The following is a 15,195-nucleotide window of genomic DNA, read 5'->3' on the forward strand; positions in this document are numbered from 1 at the left end:
GGATAACCATAAGAAACATCAAGAAATAACATCAGAAATGAATCACCAGTGTTCACATATTGGCTTTCCTCCTCCCTCCAGACACACTATGAATGCTGCTGTTACCGATCATTCATATGTCCAAAGCTATAACTCTGCTGCATTCATCACAAGACTAACTCATTCTGGTAAATCTTAGAAGCCTCCCAAAGTAAATAAGTAAAATCACTATATCTGAAATGAAAAGCATAATGCCGTTGCTGCTGCTCCTCTGCCCCTACTATTACTACTACTACTGCCATCACTGTTTAAGAACAACTACTACTGCCATCACTGTTTAAGAACAAAGAACTCCCATTTATTCACCCAAATCTAAAGACGGCTCACTAAATGCAAAATTATTTACTATCAATACTATCGAAGGAGAACCCTGACAAGTGACCCACCTGTCGCCACCATGCGAGCGGCTGCGAGAGTTCTTGTGATCCGAGGGCGACGTGTCCTCAGAGCTGGAGTCTTCATGGAACTGCCGGATGTCACCTGAAATAACAACATGCATTATATTCTCCTCCTAGTCCACAGAGAAGGGCTTGTTACTAGGTTCTCCAAAACATGAATGACTTGAACACCCTAATAAGAGTAATTTTTCTTTCAAAACGAAGTAACCAAAAAAACAGACGGTAAAGGGACATGGCTCTTAGTGTTGTCAAGAAGCTTACGAATGAGGGCAATGCTTACTTATTGCAAGCATTACCCTCATGACCCGTCTGTAAGGTCATGCAAGAAAAGTTGGCTCCACAAGAACACACAATTTCAGTACAAGTGCTGTGCATAACTTCAATATCCTTAATGTGGTTTGATATACTGTCCAACTACATTCTGTGTGAACCAGATTTCACTATCAATGAAGACCCCTGATGAAAGACACTGATGTTGTGGCACAGCTACCAGTCAGTCTATTACTAGTACAGCAAGGCAGCAGCCACAGCAACACAGCTCACCACAGGACCCCAAGTGAAGCCTACCCGTGGACACAGCCTGGGAGAGGGACGCCTTCCTCTTGAGAGCTCTGGGAGTCATTTTGTTGATGGAAGCGATGGTTGGCCTCATCGTCCGTTCACTTCGGCCTCCATCCTCACCAGTCTGTTGATGATGATTTAAGTTGGGTTCACGGCTACAACACAACTATAATAAACCTTCCATAAGTCAGGAACCTTGAGGCTCAGGCTTCAGGGATTGTCCAACTTAATACTTTTCCTGACTTATCCATAATCTGACTCTGCCAACATTTTATATTCATAACTAAGGAAACCAAACACTCTATCTTATCTGAATCGCCTCGGCCAAAAGCTCATTCATATAGTTGAATTGTCAAAGTTTTGGGATACTCACGATAATGCAGATCTCACTCGGGCACTGGGACTCCCATCATAATAGGTCTGGCACTTCCTGACTAAGTAGGGTGTCTGAATGCTCAAAAGTATCCAACTTGAATATAGTGTGTTTGTAACGAGAACTCTAAAGACAAAACTACTCGGGATATTTATTTAAATGAGAAACAAAAAAATAGAAAAAAAAAAATATATACACCAAACTTCTCAAAGACCTTGCTGGTACTAAATAAGGCATCTGTAGGCTGACACTGGAGGCCAACAACCTGAGCCACACAACCCACACAACCCTCGCTGCCTCACTCGTGCAGCAACCTGAGCCACACATCCCTCGCTGCCTCACTCATGCCTCACCTGGTTGAGCACCCCGATGGAGCTGGAGCGTGAGAGTGACGAGTAGGACCGTCCCGGGGACTTGCTCTTTGTGCCGCTCTTCTTTCCGCCAGCTACAGGGAGAGACGGTCGCCACTATTAGCGTTTTCAGAAGTGACAGAGGATTGGAATTGGTGGCCATTCATACCAAGCAACAAAATTATCTCAAATAGGAAGGAGTAAAACTTCTTGAGTGGGAACAAAACATCAGATTGAACCATTTTAGTTTAAGAGGAGAAATACTACGACTGACTCATGAATGAATTATCTTACTGTGTCTACACGTGCACAGTGAAGGGGTTGAAAAATACATATCTTAGGGTTTAGATCTTCAAGCTAGAGATGAAAAGAACTAATTTTTCTAAACTTGCACCAAATTACTGAAGTACAAAGATTTACCAAGAGAGGATAAAGGTAAGAGTTGAATTCAAAATCACACCAACATTGTGGAGTTTGAGTTTGAAGTAAAATTCTTAATTTGTGGTATTGATGCAAAAATGTTAATACCTTCTGTTGTTTCAGTGGCAATTTCATCTGAGCACAACTTAAAATGTGTTGGCCAGGCAGAGACTATGAGACTTTGATGATACTTGTTTGACCGGCCTCTTGAAATATGTTTTACAGCACGTGTCATATTTTTTACTTTTTGCATAAGCCTGACATATTTGGAGTTTCTTGCTCACTTGCAAAGAAGTAAAAAGAATACAAAATATGTCCACAAACAATAAACCTGCACCAGAAGTCTTCATATTCCAGAAAAAGGAAAAATTGTTTGCCCATTTCATATAAAAACTGATTATCGTTAAAAAAAAATAAAAGAAAGAAATTTGTCAACAAGAAATCTGAGGAGCCGTGGGAACTGACATCAAGCTAATAAAAGTTGTTCCCGTGAAATATTTACATGTAGCTACAATGAGTGCTAATGAAAGTACGGCTACACTGTCTAGGCTAAGAGACACTACAACACCATGATATCTAGAAGAACCACAAGAAAATAAGACTACTACGTATGCACTGCCCAGCGAGGTGAAGGGCGGACCAGCAGAAACAACAGACCTTCATTAAAGTCCTCTGCTTGGTCTGTGAAGAGGATGTATTACATGTATATTACTTCCTTTTGTATACTATGATTAGCTTATATTAATATGAAGACCTCTGCTGAATGCTCTTTTCACTCACCCACTCAAACACTCACACACATACACACACACTCACACCAGCGATGCCAGATTGTCTTACTCAGCCTCTAATATTTACCAATTTCCAACCCAATTACTGTCTCCTGGACCTTAATAACTAGATTTATTTATAGTTATCGTTGAAGTGGTTAATTACTGATGTCTTTTTGTAATAGTTAAGCGTCAAAAACCGGTAAATACAATGTGGTGAATAAGATACCATGGCAACGTAGACTCACACACATACTCACTCACATACACACACAATAATAATAACTTCAATAACTCAAATGGTATAATTAAATATTTTAACATCTACACACATAGAAGCTAAATGATAAAGCAAATAATTAATAAGTAATCTAAAAATGTGTAGTGTCAAGGTGATATTTGTCTTTAATGTTGGTATTAAAACTTCCTCTTTTTCATTATTCATAAAAGTCGTCTGTGCTGACATTTTCATAAAGTTATTCTCATCAATTCATTTGTGCTAACTTTCTAAGGAGGTTAAGTACAAAGAAGGTGGTATGAACTGAAGGGAACTGAACTTGTTTGCCCTCTCCACCTGAAATTGACCTCTCTTTTGGCCGCTCTTTACTTTTGTTTGTTGTGGGAGCAGTGAATAGCAGGGTCTTTTTTACTACTCTTTTTGTTGCCCTTAAGCCGTCTCCTTTGTGTGATGGGACTTTAAAACATGTGCCATATGTATTACCTTACAAGAGCTCACTTCAACTATTCTGCCTTCCCGCCCTAGCTTGTTAGAAATCTGTTATATCAAATCTGTGTATTACGGTCTACCTCAGTTAACATGAACTACAGCTACATCACATTTTGACGGGGGCTGAGGCTGCAGTCTGTCAGCAGTTTGCTTATTAATTTGAGCTTTTGTAAAATTATATATTATTTAACATAACTAAAGATTTTAAAATAATGAATACCACCTTGATACTTAAAAATAATCTTCGACATCAACAAAAACAACAACAATAATAATAATAATAACAGCAGTAGTAATGGTATGCCACTGACTACTGCACATCAAGAAATTAATGTGTGTGTTAGAAAAGCAAGCAACATAATATTAGTGAAATGTTATCATATATTAATCATTACTAAAACATGTCCTAAAACACTTGTGACCAGTGACATCTATGTGGTGCTGGGAATCAAGTCTATAAACACACAGTCGCTGCCATGCTGCTGCTACCAGTCCTTGCCAAACACGGGCCATTCATTCCACACGAACACATGCTGCCGGTACAGTCATGTTAGTGTTATGAAGCAAGGCTCATACAACTCTAGAAATGGTGGTATGTTCAAAACAGTCATGTAATATCTACAGTTATGTTCCATCTTTGCCTGCTATCAGTCTGAAGGTGATCTGTGTTGGCAGTAGCAGAGGTAACATTTAAAGAACAATTATGTGTAAGCAGAATATAAACAAATAGCAACTGAAATTTGCAATGTCCTGTAATTTAAGTGCAGTTTGCCATGTAATGAGATGTATGATTGAAAGTAAACTGGAAAGATTTATTCACCGCTATTAACGTGTTTACTGCATTTCTTACACCCTACTGTGGTAAAGTCTCACTGACCATGAGTCTGCTAACTGCTCATCACACCACCAGCCAGCTGTACAGTGCAAGCCCTTCAGCCATCAATGACTCAATCACAAGAATTTGTTCAGAGGTTTTTGCAGGGTTTGTGTGGAAGCAAGACATTATGCAGCATTGACTCACTACAAAGTGTTCTACATTGCATGTGATGTTGATAATAACTTGTGGTGGACAGGTTTGTTAATGGTAAGATCTGATAATTTTGTGCAACTGAGATCATACATTTTCAGTCTTAAAAAGACACAAATGTAGAAATAAAGATTAAAAATGAGTTAGTGTTTACTAAAGACCACAAAACCATGGTTTTAGGTAATAGAACAAGTTACTTGGAAGTACACTGCTGCAAACTGGATAACTTAAGTGAAGAATGCATAACTGAAAAACTTAGTTGACCATCAATCACAGTGCACGAGGTGGCCAGCACACAGAGTTGCAAACACACGGCAGCAGGGTGATGCACACAAACACAAACCATACACACAACACACAACACAGCCCCACACACACAGCAGGAGGGGGTGCGGGTGCAAGCATACCCGAGGGAGGTGTTGGGAGGAGGCGTCGTGGTGCCCCGGGGTTGGTCAGGTCACTGAGGGAACACGCTCGCCTTAACCCACCACCGCCACCACCACCACCATGGCTGCTGCTGAAGCCACTGTCGCCACTCCCTCCATCTACAAACAACAGCACAACACATGCACACAGGTGGATTCAGACAACAGAGTGCAATCTGCAGGGAGATTGTTGTTACTCAGCTCTGGAGCACATGTGAAAAAACAAAATTACAAAAAAACAAACAACTTCTACCCAAGATTCAGAGAACATAGTGTGGGACTTGTTTCTCTGGCACACACAAAATGGAACAATGTAATAACAAGCTGAGTGTTCTTAATAATGTTTGATAACAAAGCAATCTGTTGGCTGAACATTACTTTCATTAGTGCTGAAATCACACAGTGGAATTTTCTTGAACTGACCTTTAAGATTCAGAAAGAACATTGCAATAATCTGGTGATTTATTTACTAAGCACATATTGAAGAACAGTTTTTGAAATTAAATAAACTTAGCTGAATGCTAGTTAATGACAAAAAACAGTTCATTCAGTTGGACATTTTACTGAAACAAATCAACTGCAACTGGTTTGAAAGGAAGCATAAATGAAGTATCAGAGAAATTTAAATGAAAATATTAGAATGGGATCAAGAATACAAAGTGTTTCTTCTGAATCCATCCACCATGCGTGACACTATTTAACGGTGCTGCACAAGACACACGTGCAATAAAACAAAGCATTTCTCAGGGCTGGGGAAGGAAATTTAGAAGTGACATTCATAAACTAGTGGATATTTAATGAGTTACTGTTCACTGAGTCATCACAGCTTCACTTGTGATAACAAAGCATTCAGGCTAACTACACCATGCTGGTCCCATGACTCAGGACACTTGGGTCAGGCTCACTCATCAGTTTAGGATCAGTTTAAAGCAAGAGGGAAGTTTTAAATAAATTTGTCATAACTTAAAACACCTATACACTGCACTGAAGCAAAAAAAAAAAGACATTTATATGTATAAACCATGCAAACTCACAATAAAAGCTAATAAATAGAAACAAAACCCATAAAATAAAAATTCCTGGAAAGAAAGAAAATAAACTTGTGTTATGGTTACAAAATAAGGGAACATAATGGGCCAGGAGTCTTTAAACCTGGTGGTCACATTCCTCATGCCAGAGAGCAGCAGCGGCAGCAGCCAGGCTGAACAAGGGATCCGGGCCTTACGTTTGGAGGGAAGCACTTGCTGTATGGTCACCTTCTTGGCCAGCAGAACCCGGTGGGCTCTGCCCGGGGCTGGGATAATGCCCTGGGGGAGGGAGGGCTGAGAGGACGGCAGGTAGACAGCAGGGGGAGGCCCAGGAGGAAGGGGCTGGGCCTGCACCACTGGGAAGTCTTCTGAATCACCTACATTGGCTGGGGGAAGAGTTACCTGCCCTTTCTGGGGCTGGCGGTGGGGAGAGGTCTCTCTACTCTCTCTCTTGAGCTGCTCTACCATCGGGGGCTGGGGTATGGGGAAGGGAATGGGGTTGGAATGTTCAAGTCGGTAGGAATGGGTTTCTATGGTGACGGAGGAAACATCACCATCACTATTTGTGTGGCCTGCACCTGCTTGGTTAGTGTGGTCACAGGAGGCGTGAGCCACTGAGTGCACCGTGCTGACTGATGGGCCGGGAGATTTCACAGAGAAGAAAGGAGGATTGGTGGGAGTCTGGACATCTGAGTGACTGCTGTCACTGTTGGCCAGAGCCGTGTCGGAGGATGTTCGGAACACTTGTGAATTGCTTGGCCCTTCATTAGTTGGGAATACATCAGACTCGTAGTCATTGGGCTTGATTTTTGTGACCCCTTCAAGGGAAAGTCTCTGCCACCTCTGCCTCTTCCTCCGAGGGAATGGCAGGGTCCTGCTGCCCACCTCGCTGACGGGCGGCTGTTGAGGAATACTTTTACACTCCTTCACTGGCGTTGCTTCCTCTTGGTCCTCTGATTCTCGGTCCTCTAAACTATCACAGCTAAAGTTTGACGTCTCACTCTTCACAGTATCACTATCAGAGTCATCGTTGGGTCTCTGGTGAGTCTGGTGAACCTTCCTAAAGAGTTGTTCACGTGAACTTAACAAGGAGAGGCTTCGAAGCGTCTCCTCGAGGGAATCTGTGTCAACCTCTGGAGGGGATGAGGAGCGGCCCATCAGAAGGTCAACCTCCAACAGGTCTCTCTCCAGCTGTGCCAGGAGCTGCTTGCCTGTCCTCTGCTGCTCCTTGGACACAAAAATACTATCGTACATGGTTGACCTAAGCTTCCTCAAGGTTTCTGCATTATCACAAACATTACTCCTGTACTCTGAAAAGTAATTAGAACCTAACTCTGGTATGCTAGTCGATGCATTTTTGGGGAGGCAGCCAGAGAGTAACTCCGGGACATCATTGACGGCATTGTGTACAACTGTGGTGGTGGTGCTGCTGTTGTTAAATAGTTGCTGGATGCTGGCGGTCACCGAGTGTGGGACGGGGCCTGTGGCGGGGGCTGGGAGGTAGAAAAAGTTATCATCACACGGTGGTTGGTTACCTTGGTTCCCGGACATATAGGACGTGTCTTTCTCGGGAATGTTGCTCAAGTCTGAGATACTCTTGCTGTTCCTGAGGTTTGATTTGTATCCAATCTGGAAAAAAGAGGCAAATATACGTTAGCCTGAACTAAGTTGATTTATATTCAAGAGTGTGGGAAGTTTTGACATTATTAGACCTCTCTTTTGGCTACTCTTTACTCTTTACTTTTGTGGGAGCGGCGAGTAGCATTTTTTTTTATTTTTTTACTTTTTGTTGCCCTTGAGCCGCATCCTTTGATTAAAAAAAAAAAAAATAAATAAATAAATAAATAAATAAATAAATAATAATAATAATAATAATAATAATAATAATAATAATAATAATAATAATAATAATAATAATAATAATAATAATAATAATAATAATAAAAAAGAGGAATGAAGAACTTGATTTTACTTACACTTTGGAGCTTCTTCCTCGTCTCCTCAATTCTCTTCAGCAGCTCTTCTCTCTTATTTGACATTTGAGTATCCTTATTTCTTGTGTTGAACTTATAAGATATACTGGAATAAGAGAAGATGATGTAAGCCATAAAATTCAATGCGACATGTGGAAAATAATGAACGACAGGCTGGAGTGAATCTACTGATGAGGCCAAGTGAATGCTATAGGGATGGTGGCCATGATAAACTAAACTAAACTCGACGAATTTACAGTTATTCATCACAAGCAAATTTGTGAGAAGAAATGACTTAAAGCTTAACCCATTCTTATTTGGCAAAAAAGACCCAGTGATGGTAAATTTTAACCCAGAAGCAGCGGGGATCATGTTTCTTAATGGTCCCTCTAAGCGAAAAAAATGAGAAAAAATCACCCCTCATACAAACCATTTCATAATATATATCGAAGCATTTGTGATCAGATTATGTATCATCTATTTTGGGGGGTTTATATCATGGCACAAATTTAGCCCGTCGCTGCTACCGGGTTAATCTTCAAACACAGTACAATATTCACAGGCCTCCGTCACTATACCAGGCAGCCTCAGGAAAGAAATAACAAGGCTGCACACATGTAACCTATCATTTACTTTTAGATGTTACATGATACTGGTACTCGTCACTGTTCTCTGTATAAAGTTTGTGACGTTTAATATGAAATTCTTTGAGAAACTACATTGTGTCAAGCTACAGGTATGCAATTTATGCCTTCCTCACCTCCCTCAGAATGCACATAAACAGTTCACCACCAGCAATTGATACTCGCTTCCCCCTAAACACACAAGCGCAGTCTTCCCTGGGCAACATAAAATCAACAAGTATTTTACTCAAGAGATGTTCAGCTAAACCTTCAACATCTAAGAACACTTCCTACATCACTCTTACCTGTTTTTGTTCTTGATTTCCTTTTCCGGTCTCGCGTTCTCTCCCTCCAGGGACTCGAAGTTGGTCTTCAGGAAGTTCTCTCGCCGGCCCACGCGGTCGATGCTTTCCGTGCTCACGTTCAGCATTGACATGATGTTGCGCTCGGCTGTGTCGGCACTCGGCGTGGAAACCTGAGCCATCACAAAGAGAAACTTCAACATTCTCTTCTCCTGTATCAACATAACTGTACTTTTTGTCATGTTATATCACAGTCAAGATTATAGATGTAAATGGTAAAACAGCAATTGATCTAAGACATCACTTTAGGGCACCACTTGTAATGTGAGCCAACTGTTTGCTTGAACCCTCTGTATCCTGTCTCTATGTCATCCCTTGATCCAAATAAAAACTTTACCTTCTATCTCATGAGTGGTTAGTACATTTAAAAGTCTCTGGTGAAGCAACTTATCAAATGCTTTACTAAAATAATGTGTATTACAATTTTCACTCAACCTGCCACTTTTTACATTCACCTATCTATATCTCTGTTGCCCTGTTCCTTCCTTCAGAGTGTAAAAGAGGAATGCAGAGGTAAAAAATCATCAGGCTAGTGACTCCCTACCTCATCATCGTCGTCAGAGTCCTGGGAGCCTGAGACAGACATGAGGGGGATGTCCGTGGGTCTTTCTGGCCGAGCCTTCCTGTGGCGTCGCTGTGACCGGCGCAGCTCCTCCACGTCCATGGCGTTCACGGTGAAGTCACTGCAAGGCACATGAAGGGTTCTTGTTGTATCAGTGGTGACAAGATGTGGAGGAGGATGCAGGTGGAAAAAACAGATCATAGAAAACAAACAGCGGAAACAAGGATCTTCAAAGCACTATAAAATTAAGATGTTCACAATGCTCATAACTTCTGTCTCTGTAGGAACAGCGATTAGCGGGCTTCTTATTTTTACACCTCTTTTTGTTGCCCTTGAGCTGTTTATTTAGCTGTAAAAAAAAAGGACATGAATTCTTCCTACTCTGCTGAAATGGCAGTAATTGAAGAGGAATAAAAAAGTGGAGGAAGAAAACCAGAAAAATGCACAATAGGAAAAATATTACTGACAAACAAAGTAACCAGAATTCATGAAGAAATCCAAAGCCTGGCCAAGGACACTTACCTGGCGGTGTCGTCATTGTGAGGGTAGTACATGAGGTGCTCTGAATGCTCTGGCTCAGTGCTTTCATCGTCATGTTCGCTGCAATCCTCAATGTCCCCGTCATGGTCCGTCGTTCCCCCGTCCACTCGCAGGCTGCTCACGTCGCTGTCGTCTGTGTGGTGGCGGTTACGCAGGTCCACCTCCGTCACTCTCTTGGTGTTCACCTTGGAGGCACCCTGTGGGACACAGGCCTGCATATAAAGGTTTCCTCAGTTCAAAAAGCTTTCCCATGCTAACTACACAGTCTGCAGAGTATGATGACATTGACAAGAGTGTAGGAGAGCATTACACAAAACTGAGTAGGATGAGATTCTAGACAACTAAGACACACACTCACAACAAATAACATCTTAGGTCACAACAACCTGCAATATTGTGGTGCCTTTCCTGAGATACTGAGTTTTATATTATATCATGGTGAGAGTTATAATGAGTTTCTCTGCTGATGACAGCCTGTAGTGTTCTTGTTGGCCAATCATAACTCACAGCATAATGGGTTTTTTATCAACAATCATAGCCAAGCTGTATAAGCACAGAAGCTGAATTTGAAAGGAATGGAAGGATATTGGGTGGTGGTACATATGTGCAAGAGGTCTTATTAATCCCTCACTTTGAAAAGATATTCTGTAATGCCAGAGTTGTGTACCACCAAACCACCATAGCCAAGCTGTATAAACACAGAAGTTAAACTTGAAAGGAATAGAAGGATACAGGGTCATGATACTTATGTGCAAGAGGTCTTATTGATCCCTCATTCTAAAAATATTCTGTGATGCCAAAGCTGTGCACCACCAAACTGATGCCTGAAGCGGTACATGCATGCAATAACAAAGCCCAACAAACTCTACACTGTACAACAATAATGACAAAAAAATCACTAAAACAAAACAATACCTGAAAAATTTTCTCCCCAGACATAATTTCTTTTAAACTGTCTGGACAAGGGACAAAGTCAGGAACTGCACTGGCCTCCTGCAAGTCAGGGAACATACCTGATAAGAATGAGAACAAGCCTGGCAAGTGCAATACATTCCCTCAACAAACCACAGACATCACAAGCATAAGTGCTCTCCTTTCCGATCTTTTATTGGCCAAAGCTTAGACAGTCTTCCCTGCATGCATAACAGTGACTCAGTGACTTTAATTTACTTGCCCATTCCTCAACATCATTATCATCATCGTTATTGACCTTGTTTCTGGCAGAGGCAAGGCGGCCAAGGTGGTGGGGAGCAAAGAGGCCAAGTAACTCTTTTAAATGTTTTGTGAAAGATGAGCGACAGGATGTTTGTGGTTTGTCAAGCTTCAAACCTTAACCAATTCATGAAGGAGGGAAATTCCAAAATGCACCTTTCCTTAAAAGCTCCTTAGTTCTATGCACTTAACTTTTAACTATTCTATAAATCTAGGAAAAGCTGTTTGTCACCCATAACCCGTGTGTGTATGGTACAAAAAGCTGGTGTCCATTGCCAAGTTCTTATAATTTACTCACAATCCTTCGGCAAAAGATCAAGATATGCACATCAAGACACCATGATATGCACATCTCAAAGCAAGGAATTGACTGTGCCAGAGAATGCAAATGCTGAATACAGGAAAAAACTGTTCTCCATTATCCAGGTTTCTTTCTCTGTATACCAGTAAGAAAATAAATCCTTTGTGATGCATAAGACAGTTGCATGCTTTGCTATCCCAACAATTCTAAGCACTGTGGCATTCCTTGTATATACAGTCCTTGAATGCCTCAAATATGCTGATAATGAAAAGATAGGCCCATTCAGCTTACTACAGACATTCTTTATCCTTTAGTGCTGCAAATAAGCTGAGAATTCATTGAAACTGTTTTGACCAGAGTGAGAGCTGACACTTAATGACGTGCAACCTTATTTTCTACGTAATCAAAGTGTTCTCATTTTGAACTCTATAAATTGAAAAATATTCCCAGCTGTTGTGAATCAGCAACTAACAAATACAAACAAAAATCATGTGTTTCCAAGCTAAGGCTGGCGAACAGACTGTAAAAACAACCCTACAGCAAACTCTATCACGATTACTAAAAAAATGCTGACTTGTACACAGCAGACTTGTTGGAAAATGTCAAGATCTTCCACTTCAGTAATATTTCTAATCAGTGCAAAGAGCGTTGGTCCCATAGTAGAGAGAATGCATACTGCAAAGAGTTCATCACTTCAAGCAGAATTAGAAAGAGAATAATATGGTGTCCTTTGATTAACTTTCCTTTTTGCCTCTCTGTTCAGTGGGCAGGAAAAGTACATGATTAATCAACAAACCATCATAAGTATTTTCATTGAGTTTCCAGTGTTTTCAAAGGTATATACAACACATTATACTGAACCTGCGTATCTACAAACATTATCATTTTTCTATTATCTACAAAACTTTATCATCAGTCATTTTAATCATGCTCCAGTGTCCGTGGAAGATTTAATTCAGAGGTTAAATATTTCACCCAATTCTGTACTGCCAGGACTAATAAACCAAAAGAACAGCTATCTTATGTGAGTGTACAGACCTGCTTGTTGGGGAGGATGAGGTTCTCCTTGCGAGGGACGGCGTGGTACTGTTTGTGCACTCCGACGTTCTCCTCTAGTGAGCTATCCTTGCTGGACTCCGAGTCTGGGTGTCGCTTATCTGAGTATAAATTGGAGTATGAAGTCATGGCGCCACAACAACAGCGATCATATGGCACTGACTGAGAGTACGAACAATAACATGATCTTCATATGCACTTAAAATCACCTTCTAGCCTTTCACACCATCAATGACACTTTGTTTTTTACCTAAGAGGATGTACAAGGTTGAAAAAGTTGGAAAACACATTTGACCAAAGGAAGGAAAGGTAGCCAATTCAAGAGATCAAACAACACAGTCACACCACACTCAGAAATCGTTGCTCAAACTCTCACTTTTGTACATCATTAAAAGCTGAAAAAATTGTAAAACACACTAGGCCAGAGGAAGGAAAGGCAGCTAATTCAAGAGATCAAGCAACACATTCACACCACACTTGGAAACTGTTGCTCATCTCTTTTACAGTAAAGGAAGCAGTTAAAGGGGAAAAAAAGAAAAAGAAGAAGAAGAAGAGGAAGAAGTATAAATGGTAATCACTGCTCCTATAAAAAGAAGTATAGAGGAGTTGCCAAAAGAGAGGTCAATTTCAGGAGGAAAGGTGACTTGATACACTTTCGTACATCATTAACCCGACATTCATTTCTAATACCATCAAACCTGCAGCATCTCACCTCTGGCTGGGAAGGGGATCACCGAATCAGTGTCGTAGTGGCTCTTGAAGGTGATGGCGTTGTTGTGGAGGCGCTGAGCCCACCTTCCCTTGGGTAGGTCCACGGCGCCCCTGTCCCCGGCACCGTTGCCAGAACCCTGGGGCTCCGTCATCTGCTTCTTGGCCCACAGGGGAAGCTGACCCACGCTGAACCTAGACCAGGGGTAGACACATCTGAAGTCACCTGGATGTCTTTCAAATGTGCTATGCAGTTAAGAAACTTTGCACTCCTTGGTTCATGAAAATCCAGAATCTAATTACAAAAATTACAATTTGGATGATGACCAACACCTTTATTCTAGTCTGTCTTTTAACCCCTTGACTGCGGATTTTCTACAAGAAGACATCACCAAGCTACAGGATTGGACCAAAATGTGGCTGCTACAATTCAATGAAGAAAAATGTAAAGTCCTGCACCTTGGGAGGAGATATCCAGTATACCAATACCACACGGGAAAGACTCCACTATCCACCATAGAGGCAGAGTGGGGGTATATGCTACCAGGGTACCATTGAAAGCCAAATCCGTGTCAATTGCAGCGGAAGGGTTAAGCTTATACACAATTCCTTTTGCAATAGAAATACCAAAAGCATAACAAAAATTAAAGTCCCACCTGTAGTCTGGTTCTTCTGGTTCGTTGGCATTTTGATCAAAGATGTCCTCGGCGGGTTGTCTGAAGTCCTCATTGTCGATGGGCTGCCGGACAACTTTCCTCTTGTCCTTGGCCGCCCGCTCCGCCTGCTGGGCCAGTCGAGCTGTCATGGTCTGTGTCATGTCGTGAGGCATCCTGGGAGAGAAGGGAAACGCTCACTCAACAAGATATTTTCATCGTAAATATAGATAAAATTTTGAGTAACTAATTCCCAGGTGTGAAACTCAAAATAAGTAGACTGTGAATGAAGTTGAGATAAATTTGTAGTGTTTATAAAGCCTACAACAGTGGTGGATGAGGAGTCCTGAATCAAGATCTTATTTTCATGTCCTGGGGCCAATCAGTTTTTGGATATGATGAGGGGACAAATCTAAAAGAGCTACATATCCTTTCCTACAAACTTACATTTTTTCTAACATAACACTGCAACAAGTGATATATAAAATGTGAAAAGTTACCCTCTAAATCAGTAACCTTCAGTTGTTTGGAAAGAAAGGCGGCTACCCTTACCTCCACACAAATATGCATCCATCCCCTGACACTGTGATAAGGTGTTTGCCGTCGGCGGTGAAGCGCAGGCCAGTCACCAGCTCAGAGTGGCCGTACATGGTGGCCATACACTCGCCGGAGTAGTAGTCGTATATACACATATTTTTGTCTGTACAACTGGTGGCTGCGTAGATTCCGCTCTGATCCAACACAACCTGAAAAACAGCAAGAAAAATTATATCAAATGTACAACTTTTCTTTTTACTTTTTTCCACGCCATTTTCTATACACAAAACAATTGCAATGATGTATGCCAAATATTAAAAGAAAATTGTGGTAAGTTGTTAGAATTCCCATTTTCAGCCCCAAAACTGTCGTGTGCCACAGACCGTAATGTGATATCAGGCGTCATTTTGTTACAATAGCTATCAGACACCTGCTGCAATGGGCGTATGCCACTCCCATATCCTCTTTATGTCTAAATCGACAATAGAGTAGTTCAACATTTCTCTAATGGACAAATTCTCTTTCAGTGGAAAAGTCTATTGCATGCAGT

The 15,195-nt window shown here is 41.3% G+C and overlaps 1 protein-coding gene across 1 annotated transcript in view; it reads right to left on the bottom strand.

The window, feature by feature from the left end:
• The window catches only part of LOC127007002 (WD repeat-containing protein 62-like), a 94,831-nt gene that overhangs the window by 5,734 nt on the left and 73,902 nt on the right, over window positions 1-15,195 (bottom strand). The window contains exons 14-27 of the mRNA XM_050877475.1: window positions 14,661-14,854; window positions 14,112-14,285; window positions 13,460-13,650; window positions 12,730-12,848; window positions 11,094-11,171; window positions 10,161-10,375; window positions 9,621-9,759; window positions 9,020-9,189; window positions 8,095-8,197; window positions 6,316-7,747; window positions 5,073-5,210; window positions 1,725-1,816; window positions 1,005-1,122; window positions 426-519 (exon numbers count right to left, since the gene is read on the bottom strand). Coding sequence (XP_050733432.1) covers window positions 426-519; window positions 1,005-1,122; window positions 1,725-1,816; window positions 5,073-5,210; window positions 6,316-7,747; window positions 8,095-8,197; window positions 9,020-9,189; window positions 9,621-9,759; window positions 10,161-10,375; window positions 11,094-11,171; window positions 12,730-12,848; window positions 13,460-13,650; window positions 14,112-14,285; window positions 14,661-14,854 — 3,257 coding nt within the window. The remainder of the gene's footprint in view (window positions 1-425; window positions 520-1,004; window positions 1,123-1,724; window positions 1,817-5,072; window positions 5,211-6,315; window positions 7,748-8,094; window positions 8,198-9,019; window positions 9,190-9,620; window positions 9,760-10,160; window positions 10,376-11,093; window positions 11,172-12,729; window positions 12,849-13,459; window positions 13,651-14,111; window positions 14,286-14,660; window positions 14,855-15,195) is intronic.

This window comes from Eriocheir sinensis, chromosome 34 (assembly GCF_024679095.1).
Source record: "Eriocheir sinensis breed Jianghai 21 chromosome 34, ASM2467909v1, whole genome shotgun sequence".
In the NCBI taxonomy this organism is placed as follows: Eukaryota; Metazoa; Arthropoda; class Malacostraca; order Decapoda; family Varunidae; genus Eriocheir; species Eriocheir sinensis.